Consider the following 19,956-nt stretch of genomic DNA (forward strand, 5'->3'; position numbering starts at 1 on the left):
CCAACACAGCAATCGGAATTCCCAGATTCCAACATGAAGATCACTAAGAATAACACCAAACTCATTCTTCTTCATTCTTCAATTCACAAGTACACCTCCCCTCACACCAATCATCGCTTTTGCCTTCTCTTCTTCCTCACATTCCTCACTTTTTTACTCCTCACTCTCATCCTCCTCACCGCCATCACCACAACCACCACCGTTTCCTCCACCGCCACCGCCGTTCCAACCCTCCCTGCCTCTGTCGCCAATGCTCTTATTCACTACGCAGCCGCATCTTCCACCAATGTCACCACCAAAACTCGCCCAATGTCCACCGCCGAGCTCTCCGCCATCTCGGCCACTCTGCTTCGAATCCCTAATCCCAATTTCCTCGTCTTCGGTCTCAATCACGAGTCCCTCCTCTGGTTCGCTCTGAGCCAGCATGGCCGCACTGTGTTGGTCGACGAGAACGAATACCGGATCTCCGACTTCGAGAAATCCAACCCCGGAGTGGAAGCATACGACGTTCAGTTCACCACCGAGGTGCGCCATTACCCTAAGCTACTATTGCAGGCGAGAACGGAGTTCAAGAGCGATTGTAGGCCGGTTCAGAATCTCTTGTTCTCGGAATGCAAGCTGGGGATCAACGATTTGCCGAATCATTTATACGAAATCCCTTGGGATGTGATATTGGTGGACGGCCCACGCGGATACTCCCCGACGGCGCCAGGAAGGATGTCAGTGATTTTCACGGCGGCTGTGCTTGCTCGGAGCAAGAAAGCCGGCGATGGAAAGACGAACACTCATGTTTTCGTGCATGACTTGAACAGAGATGTGGAGAGGATTTTCAGCCACGAGTTTCTCTGCCTGGAGAATTTGGTGGAGACTGTGGACTCGCTGGGGCATTTCGTGGTGAGAAGTGAAAGAGAGAATGGAGCAGTTTCTGAATTTTGTGCAAGTCCCAGATCGGCATTGTCACTATCGTCATCATCGTAAGATGAAAGAAGAAGAAGATAAACAATGGAAGAATCAAGCATGGATCGGAGATCCAGGAACCTGCAAAATTTACTTTTTCTTTGCTCTTTACTTTCTGATGAAGGTAATAGAAAGAAGTGTAATTAAAAGTGTTAAGTTAGATCAAGGAAGGAAGAATCAAGTGGTAATGGAACTTTAGGTGTTTTTCCCAGCTACTCGGTTTTATTAGGTATAATATTCTGATTTCTGAGATGAGTGAGTCTGTTTCCTGGGAAAATTTGCGGAATATAATTAGGAGGGAGTGTGGGAACGCGTGAAGGAATTAAACCCACGCCCTAAATTTCATTCTCTGTGTTTCCTCTGACTTGCTGACAAAGTACTGCCAGTAAATAGGAGCCGTACTATTCAAATGTGAGTCTTACTGTTTTCCCTCTGTTTTCTTTTGTGGCCAAGAGTGACGGTTTTCGGGAAGGTAACATTTTACAGTTACCGTAGGAATGAAGTCAAACGTCAGATAATGTCTCTCCTTCCTGAAAAAGAAAAAAGGAAAGAAAAAAAAACCGCCCATGGTATGGAATCTAAAAGGTTAATGATAATAATCATAGTTTTAAATAATACTAGTGTAAATTATTATGTATTTTATGATCGTTTGATATTGATATTAATTAATATTAGTAATTCGAAATGAAGTTAATTTCTTAAAAATTTCAAAAGAGGACACACCAATAAAATGATAGAATGCAAATAATAATAAAAGGGGATGAATAAAAAAGAGAAAAAGGGAATAGTGGGTTTGGATCACAAAAGTTAAGATTCAATTGAAGGAATCTAAATTTGGGAGGAAAAAATATGATTGTCCTGAACAGAAGACCTCTACAAAACAAAAGGAAAGATTTGAGAGAAGAGAAAATAAAGAGACACCGACCTGGAACGGATGGGTCAAAAGAAGGAGGAGAGGGGAAAAGGTAAGAAGTTGAAATATGGTATGGATAGGAAGAGGGAAGCGTAAGTTACGGCGAAGAGAGGAGGGAAGGCGGCAAAATCTATGCCTCAATCTAAGCTCGTGCACAAAATCAATCAAATCTGCTTAAGATCAAAGCTTAGAACTTTGCGTGCATGTTTCTATCACAAATCTTCAACTCCATGATCCCATCCCACAATCTGCTCTCTTTTGGTCTCCAAATTTGGCATCAACCCAGACCTGGGAAATAAGGTAGGCCACTCATCTGAGAAGATGCATGAGCCCAATATGAGTTTGGTTCTGTCAGGTATGGTCTCCTAAATAACAGGAATGGTCGGATTGGGTTGTGGTGCCCACTTCACCGAATTCGCTCCCATCGCTCCCCCTTCATCGCATTCTTTGAAGCATGCAGCCCAACGCGAAAAGTACGACTTTGTTTATATAAGTAATCTATTAAATTGTTAAAAAAAAAAGTAATCTACTAAATTTATAAAAAGAAAATTTTAGATTTGTCATGTTTCTATCACAATCTTCAACTCCAGCATGATCCCACAATCTGCTCTCTTTGGTCCCAAATTTGGCATCACCCCAAGACCTCGGAAATAAGGTAGGCCACTAATCTGAGAAGATGCATGAGCCCAATATGAGTTTGGTTCTGTCAGGTATGGTCTCCTAAATAACAGGAATGGTCGGATTGGGTTGTGTGCCCACTTCACCGAATTCGCTCCCATCCCTCCCCCCTTCATCGCATTGTTTGAAGCATGCAGCCCAACGCGAAAAGTACGACTTTGTTTATATAAGTAATCTATTAAATTTATAAAAAAAATTTTTAGATTTGTCCTTCTTAAAGAAAGAGTACTAAAAAAATATAGAAAAATAACAAAAAAAAAGTTAATATAAATTTTGGTGGTTTAAATTTATTCTCGTTTTGGTTTTGTTCCTTCAAATTTCAAACTATAGTCTTTAATCTTAGGTTTTTTTTTTCATTTTAAATGTTAATCCTATAATCTAATAGAAACTTAGACTATCTTATCCCTTGAAAGACCAAAATTTATGGTTTGAAATTTGAGAAACTAAAATCAAAACAGAAGCAAATTTAAGAGACTAAAAATTATATCAACCCAAAAAAGAAGTTGAAAATTATTAAATCTTAAATCAGGTTTGTTAACAATACTTTATTTGGTACAACACTAAATTTGTAAATGGCACAAATTTTTATTGACATTTTTTATTTGGCATTTAGTATTTTTAACTTCTTTTTTTGTCATTTTCTCAAAAATATACTATACACTTTTTTTAATCTATTTTCTTTATCACATTAAGTAGAAGTCAAATTGGGAAAAAAAAAAAAACTTATATTTAGAAACATACTTAGGAACATGTTTCTTTTTCTTACAAGTTGCTTATATCAAAACGAGGGGTGATAGCTTTTTTTTTTTTTTTAATGATTAGTTATTTGATATTGTCACATGTTATAAATATAAGATCTAATTTATAATGTAAATTACATTACAAACTAGATAATCTAAAGCATAATACTAACAAATTTAGGTATTGTTATTCTATACGGAGGCTCCCTCACTTCCCCTCCAACAGAGGTACTATCACTCTGCCACTCATTATGGGTATTTGACCACGAAGCCCGGTTAAACCATGTGAATTGCCTTAAACCTTGTCAAAACATTATTTTCGGGCAAGACAAAAACTAATTCAAAACGAAATGTGTTTTGCTAACAAGTTATTCATTTTTTTCTTAAAAAACATATCAATCGTATTTGAAAGACGAAACTTGTCATTAAAGTTTTCCTGTTGTTCTTTAAGGGGAAAAATCATTTTTAGGTCCTGAAATTATGATCAATTTGAGTTAAAGTTCTTATAATTTTCTATTCGAGGAGTTAGTACTTGAAATTATGGATATCTTCAATCAAAGTCCTTACTTTTCTCAAATATCATTGCCACATCGGTGATACATCTTTTCTGGAGACCTTGATCAAAACTGATACATCTTTTCTGGAGACCTTGATCAAAACTGATACATCTTTTCCGGAGACCTGATCAAAACTGACCATAATTCTGCAGACTGATTTCTTAATAAAAAATTATAATAGCCTCGACCAAAGTTGATAGTAACTTTAACTTACAATAGCCCGTTTGGTTTGATTCAATAAAAATGCATTACATATAATCCTAATACAACGGACTAATTTAAACATTTAATTGGGTTTTTGTAATATTAAGGTAATTACATTTTGTAATCAGCGTTCTCTCATATGGATGTATGAGGATTAAATAGCTAAGACTCGTGAATGGAGATGCAGACCTATCGTAATGAAATGAAAAAAAAAAATTATTACCCTTATAAAATTTCAAATTAACCAGATTGCCCTTACTATAATAAGGCCCATGAACCCTATCAATCACTATCCATTGTATTTTTACTGCTACGATTGCCCCACTAACAAAAGTCGTCACTGCTTGATTGTCATTGTGCTAGAGAATCTGTGGCTAGGTAAGTTCTTTGAAGAGATTTGTGGACCTATGCCTATTGAGCATGAAATTTCTTCAAACCGTCTATTTGATATATTTTATGAATTTTGTCGCAGGTTACCCGTCAAATCAACTTCGATTCATTAACAAACCTTTTAAATTACTCTTGGTCTTTAATATAAGATCTAATTATTGAGTTAATTTTAATTCTAAATATAAGATTTATTTATCATATTTATCAATTTTTTTAAATTACTCTTATGGATACTCCTTTAACTATAATCAAATAGAAGAGGGAGGGAAGATATGAAGGAAGATGATTATAGTATTTTAGGAAAAACATGTTATATTTTTTATAATTAACTAATTTACTTAATTTTTTTTAATCTAATCAAATTAGTTAAATAGATCTTATATTAAGGATCGGAGAGGTAATATTTTTTGTTCAAATGAAAAAAGATTAACTCAGTTTTGTTTTTGTTCTCCGAATGGCAGTTCTACACACTTATTAAGATTTGATTGGGAACTCGTTTTGCAGAAGTATTTTTTTCAAGAAAATGGACTAATTTATTATATGAATTAGCAAATTTTTTATAAGTATGGAATGAACTTGAATAAGAACTCCCCAGCCTTCTCAAATGTTTTAAATTATACTAATTCATTGGTTGTTTTGATTGCTTTTTGTTTTTCCCCTGCTTTGTTTTTTTTCAGCTTGTTGATGTGGGGATGTAGTGGGTGCTATAACCTAATTATTTGGCACTTTTATTTTATATTTTATGATTTCTTGTAAGTTCAAATCTTATATGACTTTTAGTGCTCTCTCCTCATTTTTCATATGTAGGATAGCGATACGGGAAGCTATTAGTAACGAAAACAAGCATATCTGGACACTCAAAGAAGATAACCAATAAATTCTTGTGAAAAAAAAGAGAGAATATAACCGATCATCAAATTTAAGGAAATACGTTGAAATTCATATATCTGTCTAATATCAAATTCTAAAAAACTACTAAAGCAAACCCAACCGAATATCTAAATCCTTCAATTTTTTGAGAATAAAATTATATTTTGGCCTCCATTGTTACATTTACAGTTTCTTTTAATTTTACTTCTTAGTGCAAATTTTTTTAATATTTATTTATTCTCCTTTTGGCTACCAAAGGTGATAATATTTATTAAAATTTATTGTTATGATCGTTTTGGCCATCAAGTTTATTGCTATGATTAATTATATAATCAGATCACAAAATGAAAAATACATTAATGAAGCAAGATCATCGGCACAAAATTTTTTATAATGTTCTTGTTTCGCAAGAAAGTTTTAAAAACGTGCCCACTTTCTTGTATTAAAAAAACGAAAAAAAGCGCCACTTCGTTTTTGGCTTGAAAAAACGAGCCTTTAAAATGTAGTAGCTTTTTTTGCTCAAAAAAAAAAATGTAGTAGCTTTTAATGTGGCATCAACTCACAGTCACAATTTCATCTTTCGGCATCTCAAATTTCAATAATTTTCGGACCTTTCGACATTCCTTTTTTTCCTTTTGTCCCAAAAAAAAAAATCCTTTTTCTTGAATTTCATGAGAAAATTCAAATTTTGGCCGAAAAAAGGGGCAAATTCACGTCATTTAAAAAACAGAAAGAAAGAAAGGCCAAATTGACGACCGTTTTGAGTTGGACAATCCTGTGATGCTTCGGAGCACAACCTTGCGATGCATTTTTTGACCGTTGGACAAATTGCGATGCATTTCTTTTACCGTTGTACAACCCTCTCATCTTCCTCATTGCCCTTCTATTTAAATATTCTTCATCTCTCCTTTTCTCTTATTTTTCTTCCCCTTCTGATTTCTTCTCTTCTTTCTTCTTTATCATTTTCGTCTTGCTCTTCTTATCCAAGCATGACTTCGAGATTGCGGAGGCCCGAGGAAAGGAAGGAAACAGAGTCATGGAGCTTTTGAGGTTGAGGAGAGCTGGGATGCGATGCTGCTTGATGCTCAATGGAGATGAATCTGTATGGAGAAGTTTTCATTTGAAACACAGAAGTGTGATTTTAATTCATTTTATGAATTTTGTTAAACATTTTACATGACCCCCTCCCCAAAAAAATTGCTTTGTTACTGAAGCTGCTTTGGAGAAATTTGCATCAATTTTGGGCTAAAAACTCGAAAGGGAGTGTTAGAAGAAGGAATTGTTATTCTCAGAATTGGCAATGGAATGGCTGCTCGATTTCAGAAAGATCCTTGGCTGCCAACTCTTCCAGGTAAGCACCTATTTCCTACTGCCCTTTGAGGGTTTGAAAAATATGCTACGGACAATTTACGACACCAAAATTACTAGGGCAAGGAGAGAAGATAGATGGGTATGAGATTGCCAGAAAATTAGTCTTTGAGGAGGATCCCAGTAAACCAAAGTCATCATAAAAAGTTCCCTAGAATTATGGGAAGATATTTGGAAGGTTAGAGTTCCACGTAAAACGAAGTTAATGTTTTTTTGGAGACTGTTATTTAATACTGTTCCTTCTCTTAAATTTGGCAAAAAGGGATGCTGTATTGTGATGTCTCTGTTGTTGTAGAGTCTTCTTCGTGATTGGTCGAAATGTGCTTGGTCTGGTCTGGTCTGGTTGCTCTTTTATCTTTTCTTTGTTCCACTGAAAATATAAAAATTCCTGAGAGCCGGGTTTATATGTGTTTCATTAAACTCAAGCTAGACGATTGGCAAAAAGAGCTAGATGATGTTCTTACTGCAGAAAAGTGGAGGTTAAACAGTAGTCAATTTTTCTAGGATGTGAGAAAATCTTAAGTTTACTGTTAAAGTCTTTGGTTCTGCTTTATATATACGAAAGTATTTCGATTGAGTCTTCGTAGCCATTAAATCTAATAATTTTTTCCTACTTTGGGTCAGCAATTAGTGTTAAATGCTTAATCAAATCATGAACGCGGCTTTGCATGAAAATATCAGCGGGGTCATTGTATATTGGTAGAGTTGAGGAATACTGACACTCATGTGTTTATTATGTGAGACTTACTGTAGATTTTATATCTTATAGTGATGATGATGATTTATATCAAAGTGAACCTTTATTTTTTCCCCATGAAGCTTCATGCAGAGTAGCAGCTGTGTCTCACCAAATTATATGTCACAAAACTTTGACATTTATCAATTGATTTTTTGATGTTTCATTATATTTTAATTTATTTGAAAATTATAATATTTGTCTCATAGCAAATTTTTTGCTGTTGGATCACTGATGATAATAAAATGTATAATACTTTTCCGGTTGCTTAGCCAAGCTGGATTGGAGCAGGAACCAAATCAATCAACCTTGGGCTAAAATCTTGAAAGGAAGAGTGTTAATGTTATTCTCAGAATTGGTAATTGGCAATGGAACGGCTGCTTGTTTTCAGAAAAATCTTGGCTGCCATCTCTTCCAGGTAAGCACCTATTTTATTTTTGTCCTTTTGAAGGATTTTAAGAATATGGCCGGGTGAGTTTTGGAGGGGATGAAAGGGAGGTCAGGGCAGTTTATGACATTAAAATTGCTAGGTCAAGGAGTGAAGATAGATTATGGGTATGGACAGGGGATTGTACGTAGGGGTGTTTATATCTACTTTGCTAAGGATGGGTATGAGATTGCCAGAAAATTAAACTTTAAAGGAGAGTCACAGTAAAACCAGAAATATCATGTAAACTTCACCCAGAATTATGGAAATGGTATCTGGAAAGGTTAGAGTTCCGCATAAGGTTGAATTTTCCTTCGGAGACTGCTATTTAATGCTATTCCTATTCCTTCTTTTTTTTGTAGTGATGTCTGTTGTTGTGAAGTTTGTGAATCTTGGCCAGAAATATTCCTTCTTTGGGATTCGTCGAAATGTGCATGGTTTGGTAGCTGTTTATGTTTTCTTTGTTCCATTGAAAATGTAGAACTCTTGAGAGCTGGCTTTTTATATGTGTTTCATCAAACGAAACTTGGATGATTGGCAAAAAGGGCTGGTTGCTATGACTTTATAACAATTATGGAAAAAAGAGGCATGGTCATATTTTTAATTTTCAGCAATAGGCTGAACGTAATTCTCGGAAGAAAATGGGTTAGGTAACCTATGTTCTGTTCATCATATTTCTGCTAAGCAAAACCAGAGAATCACTTGGACAGCTCCTAAAGGAAATGAACTGAAGTCAACACTGACTTTGCTTTCTCAGCTTCAAAGGGTGTTGCTGCGATTAGCTTTGTTGTTCGAGATGCCAATGAATGATCGCTACTTTATGGTATGGCTTAGGGTAGGGTAGTTGTACTGATGATTCTATTCTCTGGTTGCTGAGGCCATGGCACTTAACAATGCTGTCTGGTATATGGAAGAAGTCATTTTTGAATCTGACAATAAAGCGTTTGATTAATTCGATGATGTCTCTTGTTTTGTTTGTATTGTCTGAACTCACTATATTGTTGATTAATACAAACGTGATGATTTTATTGGCAATAAAAAAAACATATCTTAATACAAATGATGCTGCATGCTGCTATATGTAAGGTGCTTCCTCGTTAAAAGGTTTTGAAGTGATGAACACTAATTATTCTTGGTAAAAGATTAATGAAACATATTGATTTACTGTTACTGAGGAGATTTGCAACACAAATTGCTCTCTGTTTTGATTTGCTTTCGAACCAGGTTTCTCTCCCATAGATTTTGCATTTATGATGATTATTTTGAGTGCTGGGTTGGATTCGAAACACGAAAATTAGAAGTTAAAAAGCTGTCAACTTTAAATTCAGATGGACTTGGAGAATGTAGATTTGTTGAAGAACACAAGTTGGCGACAGGCCCAGTGCCAAGGTCCCCAGAACAATCAGAAGAAGCAATGCGGAGTGAACTAGATCATATGGGGGACTATATACCATGCGGGTGAGTCTCTTCAAAACCTCTGAAACTTAATCTAGAGATTTACAGGTTTTACCATATCAAGATCTTATCAAACTTATCAAACGGCTCCCAGGCCTCACACAGACCACATTAAGATCTCAACCCGTAAAATTCCAGACTAAAATTTCTTCAGTCATTAAGAGATCATCTCACAGGATCATGGTAAGATTTTTTTTAAGCAGGATCCTCATATGAGATAAATGTAGAGTAGACTTGAATCTTTAAGCAGATAGAACAAGCTTTTAGAAAGAGAGAAAGTTTTAGAGAGATATTATGGAAAACATACTTTTATTCATGTGAAGTGAATAAAATCCTCGATATCTCCTTAGAATACCAGAGGCTTGCTTATATAAACTTTCTAACTCATTACAAGACAAACTCTTATTTATTTTATAAAGACAAAGAGATGTGACAAATATGCTAAAGTAAAAGCACTCAATAACAGTAAGCATGCTTGTATTAAAAATAGATTCCTAATGGTTAAGCCTTCTCTTTACTTTTAGATAGGCTCATGACTTGGTAATATTGGGGTCCTCATCAGAATCATTGCTTAGATTGTTGTCTTTTTCTGATCCATATGGGTCTTAGGAAAGTGATCCTCAAGCCACTGGGGTGGACTACTTTCCTAAGATCCATGTGGATCAGAAAAAAACAACAATCTCAGCAATAATTCTGATAAGGACCCCAACATGTCACAAGTCATAAACTTATCTTTAAATAAAAAGAAGGCTTATCCGTTAGGAATCTACTTTTAGTACAAGCGTGCTTACTCTTGTTGAGTGTTTTTACTTTAGTATCTTTATCACTTGTCTTTGCTTTTATAAAGTAAGTAGGAGTTTGTCTTATAATGAGTCAGAAAGTTTATATAAGCAAGCTTCTGGTGTTTTGAGGAAGTATAGAGAATTGTATTCACTTTATATGAATAAAAGTATGTTTTCTATGATATCTCTTTAAAACCTTTTCTTGCTCAAAGATTTAAGCATGCGAGAAACTTGCCTCATATGAGGATCATGTGTATCAGATGATGATCCTATAAGATGATGTCTGAATGCTTTTGGTTCTGGTTTGGTTTGAATCATCATGGCCATTTTAATTACGTTTTTCCTACTTTTGGGTCTGCAAGTAGCCGGCGTAAATTTACAAAGGGGGTTCAATTTGGGAACATTTGCCGAATACTATGATCTTGTGAGCTTGTTTTTCAGCTTGAATTAGTGTTAATCAGGTTATGAACTCTTGCATTAAATATCAGTGGGGCCAAACACTTTGGTATAGTTTGAGAAATAACTCACACACATGTTGATTATATGAGACTTACTGTAAATTTTATATTTTATAGAGATGGATAATGAATTGATGATGATTTATATCAATGTGCAATTTCTAATAACATGAAGCTACATGCAGAACAATTGCTGTGTAATATCATAATGATTTTGGCTTGAGTTATATTATATAAATATATCTTACGAATTTGGCTTGAGTTATATTATATATTTTACAAATTTGGCATCCTGGTTGGAATTTAGGTTATGTTTGATATGAAGCATTAAAGAGTGCTTAGTATAAGTAATTTCTTATTACATGAGATTAGATAATCCAATGTAAGTGGAATTGGAAAATACTACATCCCCCCATGATATTTCTCAATTTCACATATATGGATTTGTCTAATCTCAAATACTAAAACTCTTTTAACATATTTTTTCAATCTCAATCCTAATATCTTTACTTTTATTTTCAATACTTCATACTAAAGGAAACTTAGTTCCCATCAAATTACATATTGATATATGTTTGTTTGGGATTGAAACTTCCAGTGCAAGATAAGTTTGATGTCATGCATGAGATTTGGTTCCTAACAATACATAGCTTGTCACATTAGTATCTTTTTCCTAACTTCCCTCTTTTCTCTCAATCTTTTTTTTCCCCTAAATATTTTCTTATTAATATTACAATATATATTAGAAAACCAATTCACACATATTAAAAAAAGTAGTTTAAAGCAATTTGTATCATTAAAAATGTTAAAGAAATTACTACTTTCCAAGGTTATCTTACAATTAAAATCAATTTATCTTAAATACCTTTAATTTTAATTTTAAAATAATTTTTCTTTACAATAAAAACATTTGTGGAAAAGTGATACACACACTTATGATCATAGAAACCTTTTTTATGCCTTATATTAAGACTACATAACACTGCATAAACATCAATGATTTTTTACTCCATATTCATTAATTTATAGAGAGAGTATGATGTAGCCGTCACCGTTTTGTAAGGATTTTCGATTTTAATGATGTGGCGTGAACAAAAAGATGGCTATTGTGAGAATTATTGATCAAGAATTCAATTCACAGTTTGCAGTTACTTGATAAGGTGGTATGATCGACATAATTAGAGGTTAGTTAATTAATCAAGCCAATAAGGTTTACCTTATGATTTGATGGATTTAACTTACACAGGTGATTAGTGCACCCTCAACTAAGCTAGAGAAGGTATGGCTAGTGTTTTCTTTTTTACTTGATGGACTTGTTCAAAATCACCCCAATAACAAAATTTCCTTCAAAAATATTTTTTCACATGACAGGGACTTTTTAATAGCTTGAGCATAATTTAATTAAGGTATTCAAAATCACTCCTAAATTAGCTTAGTTTTGATTTTGTTCTCCAAATCACTCACTCCTAGCAGGTTTAGTTTTGACATATTTCTATGATTTGATATTTCTATTTATTAAGTTTGAATTAAGTATACATATAAAACATAACTATTTTAACAATAGGGTAAATCTAAACCATTAGATTTAAATACTAAATTACCATTAATAGATATGTGCAAAAACTCGGTGGTCTGATCTAATTCAGTCCAATCCAAATAAATTATATAATGAAATTAGACTAGACTGGACCAGACTGGTTATATCCTATTTAGGTCATTACTGAACTAGATTAGACCACAGACTACCAAACCCATCCAGCTCGACCAAAAATTATATGATTATGCAGCTCTAACTAAAAGGTTCATTGTTATGTAGAAAAAAAATTTATGAAAGGAGTTTTGTAATTAGGAGTGGTTTTGAGAACCAAATCAATTTTAGAAATTGAGTTCTTATCTTAAAAATCGCAGATGTGCTATGTGAATGCAAAACGAAGAAGAATGCGATTCTTCGTATACATGGGGCATGTGTGCTATTAGTGAACCTTGGGCATGTGCAAAATTCCATTTTTCTTGTTATCTTTTTGTTTTTCAAAAAATTTCTACTCTTATAATCTTGTGTTCTGGCCTTATATTTTCTCAGATCCTCCCTCATAAGTCATGATTTATCATTAATTTGTCAAGACTCTCATAAAATCTAAAAGGCTAAACTTAGTTGGTAAATGTATCTCATAACATTTAAGATAGTTAAAATCTTTTAAAGAAAGAAATAATTTATACATTTATATTTTAACGCTATTTATTATTTTCACTCGGGCTCTAAAAATCATGACAAGTATATCCTTGAAGTTTAATATATTTTGACCAAATTCTCTTGAATATAACATGGTATTTGAACAAAACAAAATAACATGGTAAATTTCATTTATTATTAAATAATTGCTTTCTAACGTTATTTAAATTCTAAGAATAAATATTGGGATGCTGCACTTATGGCTGTAACATTTTTCAAGTGACTTTGAGGAGTACCATTGAGAAAAGCCCTAGAGGCTTAGCTAGTTAGTTCACTTTGTATTGCTTCCTTTATTCCCCCCCCCCCCCAAAAAAAAGAGTTTGCGTTGCTTCCTCCTTATATTAACTCTTAATTTTTTTTTAATTTTAATGAAATATATTAGAAATGATTTATAAAGAGTGATAATAAGGAAATAAATTAAATGTCACAAAATTTCACCTTTTTAATGGTAGCACTTGGCACACCCGCACTCATTTCGTAACAACCTCTCTAACTCCCAACCATTAGGGGTGGTAATAACCTGTAGGTTGACCCGTGACGGGTTAGGGTTTAAGCGATGCAGGTTAAAAAAGTACTTGTCATGGTGGGTTGACAGGTTGGCTCGTCAACCCACCAACTATTTTTTTTTAATTTTTGAAATATTTTTTTATACAATATAAACAAATATAATAAAATTTTCGTCTTTCCTTCAAATATTTGATTAACAACACCAAATAAATAATATAGGTTTTTTTAATTTTTTAGATAAAATATAAAATATAATAATATACATATAATGATTAATAAAATTTTAAAAATAAAAAAATGCGGGTTAACCTACAGGTTGTGGGTTAGACGGTGTGGGTTAAAAAGTTTTGTTTACTAACGAGTTTGTTTTTAGCTAACCCCAACCTTTTATTTTTGGTAGGTTGAGAGGTTGGAGCTATCACTGGCTCTACTAGCCATGTTAGAGGAGGTAATGAAAATTTTGACTCAGATTCTTCACTCACTTTCTCTTTCCCTCCCTCTGGCATCAAAGCCAGCACAGATCACAAAGAATATGGAGAAGTATAATGAGGTTCCAAGCAAGGAAAACAATTAAAAAACAAGTTCCAGATGTTGTCATTCTCATTATAGGACTTGTCATTATAGGCTGTTGATGTTGTTATTGGGACATTTTGATAATTATTTCTCTTCTGTAAGATTTGATTGTAATTCCCCCCAAAGAATAACACTAAACTCATTCTTTGATTCACAAGTACACCTCCGTCGACACCAATCATCCCTTTAGCCTTCTCTTCTTCCTCACATTCCTCACTTTTTACTCCACACTCTCATCCTCCTTGCCACCGCCACAACCACAACCACCACTGTCTCGTCTGCCTCCACCCCTACTCTCTCCCTGCCACTGTCGTCAATGCTCTCATTCACCATGTAGTCGCATCTTCTGCCAATGTCACTGTCGAAACTCACCCAATGTCCATCACCGAGCTCTTTGCCATCATGGCCACTCTGCTTTGAATCCCTAATCCCAATTTCCTCGTCTTGAGTCCTCCTTTGGTTCGCTCTGAACGAACATGGCCACACTATTTTGGTCAATGAGAACGAATACCAGATCTCTGTGTTCAAGAAATCCAACCCTAAAGTGGAAGCCTACGACGTTTAGTTCACCACCAAGGTGCGTGGTTATCCTAAGCCACTATTGCAAGTGAGAAATGAGTTCAGAATCTCTTGTTCTCATAATGCAAGCTCGGGATCAACGATTTTCTGAAGCATCATTTATACGAAATCCATTGGGACGTGATATTGGTGGAGGGCCCACATGGTTACTCCCCAACGGCACCAGGAAGGATGTCATTTTCACGGTGACTGTTGTCACATCTCGAATTTTAGGCCTAGAAGTACCGAAATTAGCTTGAAACAAGCAGGCTACTAAACCCTTTTTGGCAGAGGTCTCAAAGATTCCCTGAAAAGACAGCAGGATTCTCAGAGACTAAATCGCAAAAGAAAAGTTTTCTGGGACTAAGAAAAGAGGAAGTTAGAGACTGAAAAGAAATCTCATGGCCTAGGAATGAGAAATAGAGATAAATGTAGGCCAATAGTTATGTTAGAGGCCTCAATAAGGTGGATTTTGAGGTTAAGCCAAACCAGAAGTAAAATTGTAATTTTATAAAGTTTTGGGCATGTAAGGGCAAAAATGGCAATTATGCCAGAAAATCCCAGAAAAATCTCAAAAAATGGGAAAGGGTAGGTTAAGACCCGAACATTTCAGAAAGTTTCAGAAAAATAGGAATAAGGTTTAAAGACCTGTATGAGGTTAAAAATGATGAAAATACTCATAGAAGGAAATTGTAGAATTCCTAGGGTTTTGACTGATTTTGAATATTTTCAAAAATGAATTATTTAAAGTATAGGGAGGCCTCAGATAATTGGAAGAAAATGGAGAAAAATACTTGAGGAATTATCACAAGTTTTAAAAATAATTTCGTCCCCAGAAAGCGAAGAGGTTGGCTTTAATGGAATTTAAAGCAGTACTATTTTGGGAAAGTCAAAGTCAAATGTCTAGAGATTGACTTTTGACTTAAGAAAAATTACAGAAATTCCCTGTGATAAATAAATAGTATTGGTACCCAGAGATAGATTCTCAGAGTTGTGGACTGATAGAAAGAATTTAATTAAGATTACTCCGAAATAAATATTATTAATTATTTTAATTATTTTAATGGAAGAATAAGGGAAGAGCATCACTACCTCTTTGGGCATGTTATATAATGTCATGTGGATTTATTTGAGGTGAGAAAATGATGCCATAACATGTCCCAGTGGTCCTGAGAAAGTCAGAACCTTAAAAAGTACCATATACGGTGCAGAATGACAAGATGGGCGGAGGAATGCCTAAGAGTTGTATTTTGCACGAATTTTATATTAATTTCCTTCCTATTTTAATGTCAAAATGATGAAGGAATATGGAGGAGACAAGTGTACGATTAGATGAGAAAAAAAGGTATGACGTGTACGGCTAGATGCAAGACACGTGTACGGTCATATGTAGGACATGTGTACAGTCAGATTAAAAGCATGTGAATTGATGATGTAAGTATGATGTCATCATAATAAGGTAAGCATGATGTCATAGGACACTTGTCATCATAAGATTAAAAGAGAAAATGGACGATCCAAATCAAACCATACATTTTTAGATCAACGGCCTAAATTTAGTCTTATTTTCTATAAATATCCCCTCCCCACCCCTCATTTTCGTGCAAGCTCATGGAACCATGGGAAAACTCTTGCAAAATGGATTCTAGAGAGAGAAAGTAGAAGGAGGGAGAAAGGCCAAGTGACCCCATGCAAGATCAAGCTCTGAAACAAGGTATGTTGCTGGTTTCTGATCTGGTTTTCATTACCCTTGTTATTATTGAGCTTGGTTATGGATTTTAATAATTTTTGGGAGTTTAAAACTCTAGAGGGACATACTGCACGAAATCTATAAGTTAAAAGAAAGATGAAATTGATGGTAGGATAATGTTTATTGTTTAAAGGCTTGAGAGGAACAAGAATCAAGTGGTTTTACGTTGAAATTGGTTGAATTTCTTGATTATGCAACTTGAGTAATATTTCACTCAAGGCTGGTTCTTGGGGATAGGATTGGATTTTGATAATTTGGATGCTTCCAATGTGTTTAAAATGAAAAATTGTGCTGAGTAAAGTTGAGAAAACAAGTTTGAAAGCATTAGAATTGAAAGTAGAATGTTAAGCCCTAAGACCCTATGTTCGGCCAGATCAAGTGGAGTAGGGAAGAGTTTGATTTTGCTTATTTTGAGCTTGAAAATGGATTGTACAAGAAAAATTGTGTGGCAATAGTATGTGAAATTAATTTTGAGAAAGTTGGAAATCAAGCACAAAAGTTAGAAGCTAATATAGCTCAAAGAAAACAAAGTATTGATGTTGTTGATTACCATGGCTCTAATGAATGAATGGAAATGATGTGTTAGTACATTTAGGGCCGTGAGACATCAAGAAAAAGGAATGACAAAGGTTGAGGAAGCAACCTTAATGGTTGGAAGCAAAAGGGAACAAGTTGAAGAGCAAGAGAAAACTTATGATACAAGGTAGCGAAGGTACCTTTCTTGTGTGCTTAATGTGTATGTGTGTATATGCTATGAATGCCATGACGTGACTAAGCTATGCTGTTGAATTATGATTGCTAGATTTAGATAAACATGTCTTGGCATTATGTTATGTGAATATGAATGAACTGGCTTACTTTCCATGGCATTTCACCATGCATAAATGATAAAGTTGTGCACAAAAGCATGTCATACACTTGCATCCATCTTGCATGCATAAATGGTAATATTTGCTATTGAGATTCTTCCGAATCTCACCATTCCTTAACTAACCATACTAGGTGCAAGAGGATGAGAGAAGAAATCAAGAAGTGGAGCAAGAAAGAGAAGAAAAGAATTTAAAAAATGCTTTATATTATGTTATACACTGTATATACCAATGTATGTTGTAAATGTGTCATTGATGGTATGTGATGATAAATAATAATGTTGGCTTGTGTAATTAGCTATGATAATGTATGGGAATGGTTAGTGTATAAATGGAATGGTATTATGTATGGGAAGTCTTAATCATGAACTGTTAGTACAAATTAGGGGATAAGCTATCCCTAATTGAACAGCAAAATAGTGACAAAGTAGAAGTATGGTAAATAACTGACTCTGCTCATGAAATTTAGCATGATTAAAGTACACATCCTGAGCTTTAAAATAAGTGGTAGATCACTTAAAACGGATGTGTGTGCTTAGAGTTATGATTGCTCAAAATTGGACTGAAAATCTAGAATTTAACCAGTAAACAGTAACCTGAGAACCAATCACAAAGTTTAATCTATGGGCTTGTTTTGTGAATCGTTTGAACCATAACACTTCTAAACACGTACTTTGAGAGGTCAAAGGTAGGATGTTTCAGCTATGCTTGCTGGAGCAAGAAAGCTGGCGATGGAAAGATGAAAACTCATGTTTTCGTGCATGACTTGAACAGGGATGTGGAGACGATTTTCAGCGGCGAGTTTCTTTGCTAGGAGAATTTGGTGGAGAATGCGGACTCATTGGGGCATTTCGTGGTTAGAAGTGAAAGAGAGAATGAAGCAGTTTCTAAATTTTGTCCTATCGTCGTCATCGTAAGATGAAAGAAGAAGATGAACAATGAAAGAATCAAGTATGGATCGGAGATCTAGGAGCCTGCAAAATTTACTATTTCTTTGCTCTTTACTTTCTGATGAAGGTAATAGAAAGAAGTGTAATTAAAAGTGTTGAGTTAGATAATCAAGTAATGGAACTTTAAGTATTTTTAAGTGGTTTTATTAGGTATAATATTCTGATTTCTGAGATGAGTGAGTTTGCTTCCTGAGAAAATTTGGGGAATATAATTAGGAGGGAGTGTGGGTATAGCTTTGTTTGCGTGTGTGGGTATAACTTCGTTTGCGTGCTTCTTTCACAATCTTCAACTTGAGCATGATCCCACAATCTGCTGCGCTCTGGTCTCCAAATTTCCAATCACCCCAAGCACCTAAGAAATAAGGTAGGCCACTAATATGACTAGTTGGATTGGTTTGTGTGCCCACTTCACCGTGTTCGCTCCCATTGTTCAAAGTATATCGATCTTTAATGCAAAATAAGCATTTGTATCGTTTTTTATTTCCGGCTGGAGACTAATTTAGGTATTTTCATCCCATATATGGGCTCACTTCCGCCACGTATAAGATGTACTCCTTTGATTCTATTTATAAGACAGAGAAAGAAAATTTTTTTGTTCTATTTATAAGTTACTTTATTAAATTTTCAACATGAATATATTATCTTGTTTTTCATTTATTACAGTGTAGTTAGTTATTTCTTTTGAAAGGTGTATATATTAAATATAGGTAAAGTTAAAAAATTGTTATATTTTAATAGAGAGTTAATATTTTTTAAGGTTTTTTTTGTCTGCATGAAATATGCTAGAAGTACTTTATAAATAAGATCAGAAGAATCATGTTTAAGATCACCATGCCCAGTCATTAACAAAGTGAATTGCCTTAACCCTTGTGAGAACAATAATTTTCGGGAAAATAAAAACTAATTAAAATGAAAATAGTCGGGCGTTAGGCCTGCCGTCCAAATTCAAAACAAAAAAGGAACATAGTAAATATGTGTCTTGCTAAAAGCATTATTCATCTTTATTCTAAAAAAATAAAAGCATAATCATATTTAAAAACAAAAGTTGTCACATTTTGTAGTTTTCCTTATTGCTTCTCTGAGAGAGAGAAAATAGTTTTTAGCTCCTAAAATTATGGTCTATTTAAGTTAAAACTCCCTCCAATTTTTTATTTATATATACCTTCATTTTAGTTTTGTTCCTTCAAGTTTCAAATAATAGGTTTTAGTCTTTCAAAGGGTAAAATGGTCTAAACTTTTATTGGATTATAAGGGTTAATGTTATAAATGAAAAAAAATTGAGAGACTAAAACCTATGATTTGAAACTTGATGGATCAAAATCAAAATAAAGATAAATTTAATGATCAAAATTTGCATTAACCCCCCCTCTCTATATATATATGTTGAGTGCAATGCGCACGCACAGATACATGGAAATCAATTTGTACTTGGTCTACTTCATCAAGGCCCCGCAAGTAAATGGCATGATCAAAGCTCCACAATGTCCTTGCAATCTTAAATCCAACAAAATTGGTTTAATAACGGAAGGATGACGCAAATGAAACATAGGATACGATAAGTAATTTTATTGGGAGAGAGACTAACAATAATAAGGTGCCCGAAGCTTTCTTTATAAAAAGTCAACAAAAAAAGAGCACCCACATGGGCATCAGGAATATGTGATGAGCTTCTAACTCCAACAACCTTTGCACATTCCACAACCGGCCACTAATACACATTCATTCCCAATTAATATGGTTGCTATCTTAGTTCATATTGCTCTTTACACCTCACTTAACTAAGTGCTGTTTTCTCCTCAAAATTTCAAACGTGGGACACTATTTGGATTTTTCTTCTACCTCCCCACGCTAAACTGCCTCCCGCAAAAGAGTTCCTTCTTTATAAGACCCCATTTGACTTTTTATTTGGTCCTAATTATAAGACCCCAATCCATTTTGTCTCTTATATTTATGCATTTTTTTCCAAGATAATCCTTCTAATAAT

General features: G+C 34.4%; 2 protein-coding genes across 2 annotated transcripts; both read left to right on the forward strand.

The window, feature by feature from the left end:
* Nucleotides 1–13: 13 nt before the first annotated feature.
* On the forward strand, nt 14–18,190 carry LOC114737409 (protein IRX15-LIKE-like). Its single transcript, XM_028925333.1, has 2 exons — nt 14–1,186; nt 18,123–18,190. The coding sequence occupies exon 1, from the start codon at nt 34–36 to the stop codon at nt 976–978; it is 945 nt and encodes a 314-aa protein (XP_028781166.1). The 5' UTR covers nt 14–33; the 3' UTR covers nt 979–1,186; nt 18,123–18,190.
* LOC114737382 (uncharacterized) lies at nt 6,302–13,706 on the forward strand. The gene is made up of 4 exons (XM_028925303.1): nt 6,302–6,411; nt 6,524–6,660; nt 9,169–9,298; nt 13,673–13,706. Exons 1-4 carry the CDS (start codon nt 6,398–6,400, stop codon nt 13,704–13,706), a joined length of 315 nt encoding a protein of 104 aa, XP_028781136.1. The 5' UTR covers nt 6,302–6,397.
* Nucleotides 18,191–19,956: the final 1,766 nt, after the last annotated feature.

This window comes from Neltuma alba, unplaced genomic scaffold (genome assembly GCF_004799145.2).
Source record: "Neltuma alba isolate B1F8T4 unplaced genomic scaffold, ASM479914v2 tig00013437_pilon, whole genome shotgun sequence".
Lineage (NCBI taxonomy): Eukaryota > Viridiplantae > Streptophyta > Magnoliopsida > Fabales > Fabaceae > Neltuma > Neltuma alba.

What these genes read in the sequence shown, in the direction of transcription:
- LOC114737409 (XM_028925333.1), top strand. Translation starts at nt 34, where the DNA reads ATGAAGATCACTAAGAATAACACCAAACTCATTCTTCTTCATTCTTCA.
- LOC114737382 (XM_028925303.1), top strand. An exon ending in TTGGCTGCCAACTCTTCCAG is followed by an intron (nt 6,661 to 9,168) that starts GTAAGCACCTAT and finishes CTTTAAATTCAG; the next exon opens with ATGGACTTGGAGAATGTAGA. An exon ending in GGGGACTATATACCATGCGG is followed by an intron (nt 9,299 to 13,672) that starts GTGAGTCTCTTC and finishes TATTTTTGGTAG; the next exon opens with GTTGAGAGGTTGGAGCTATC.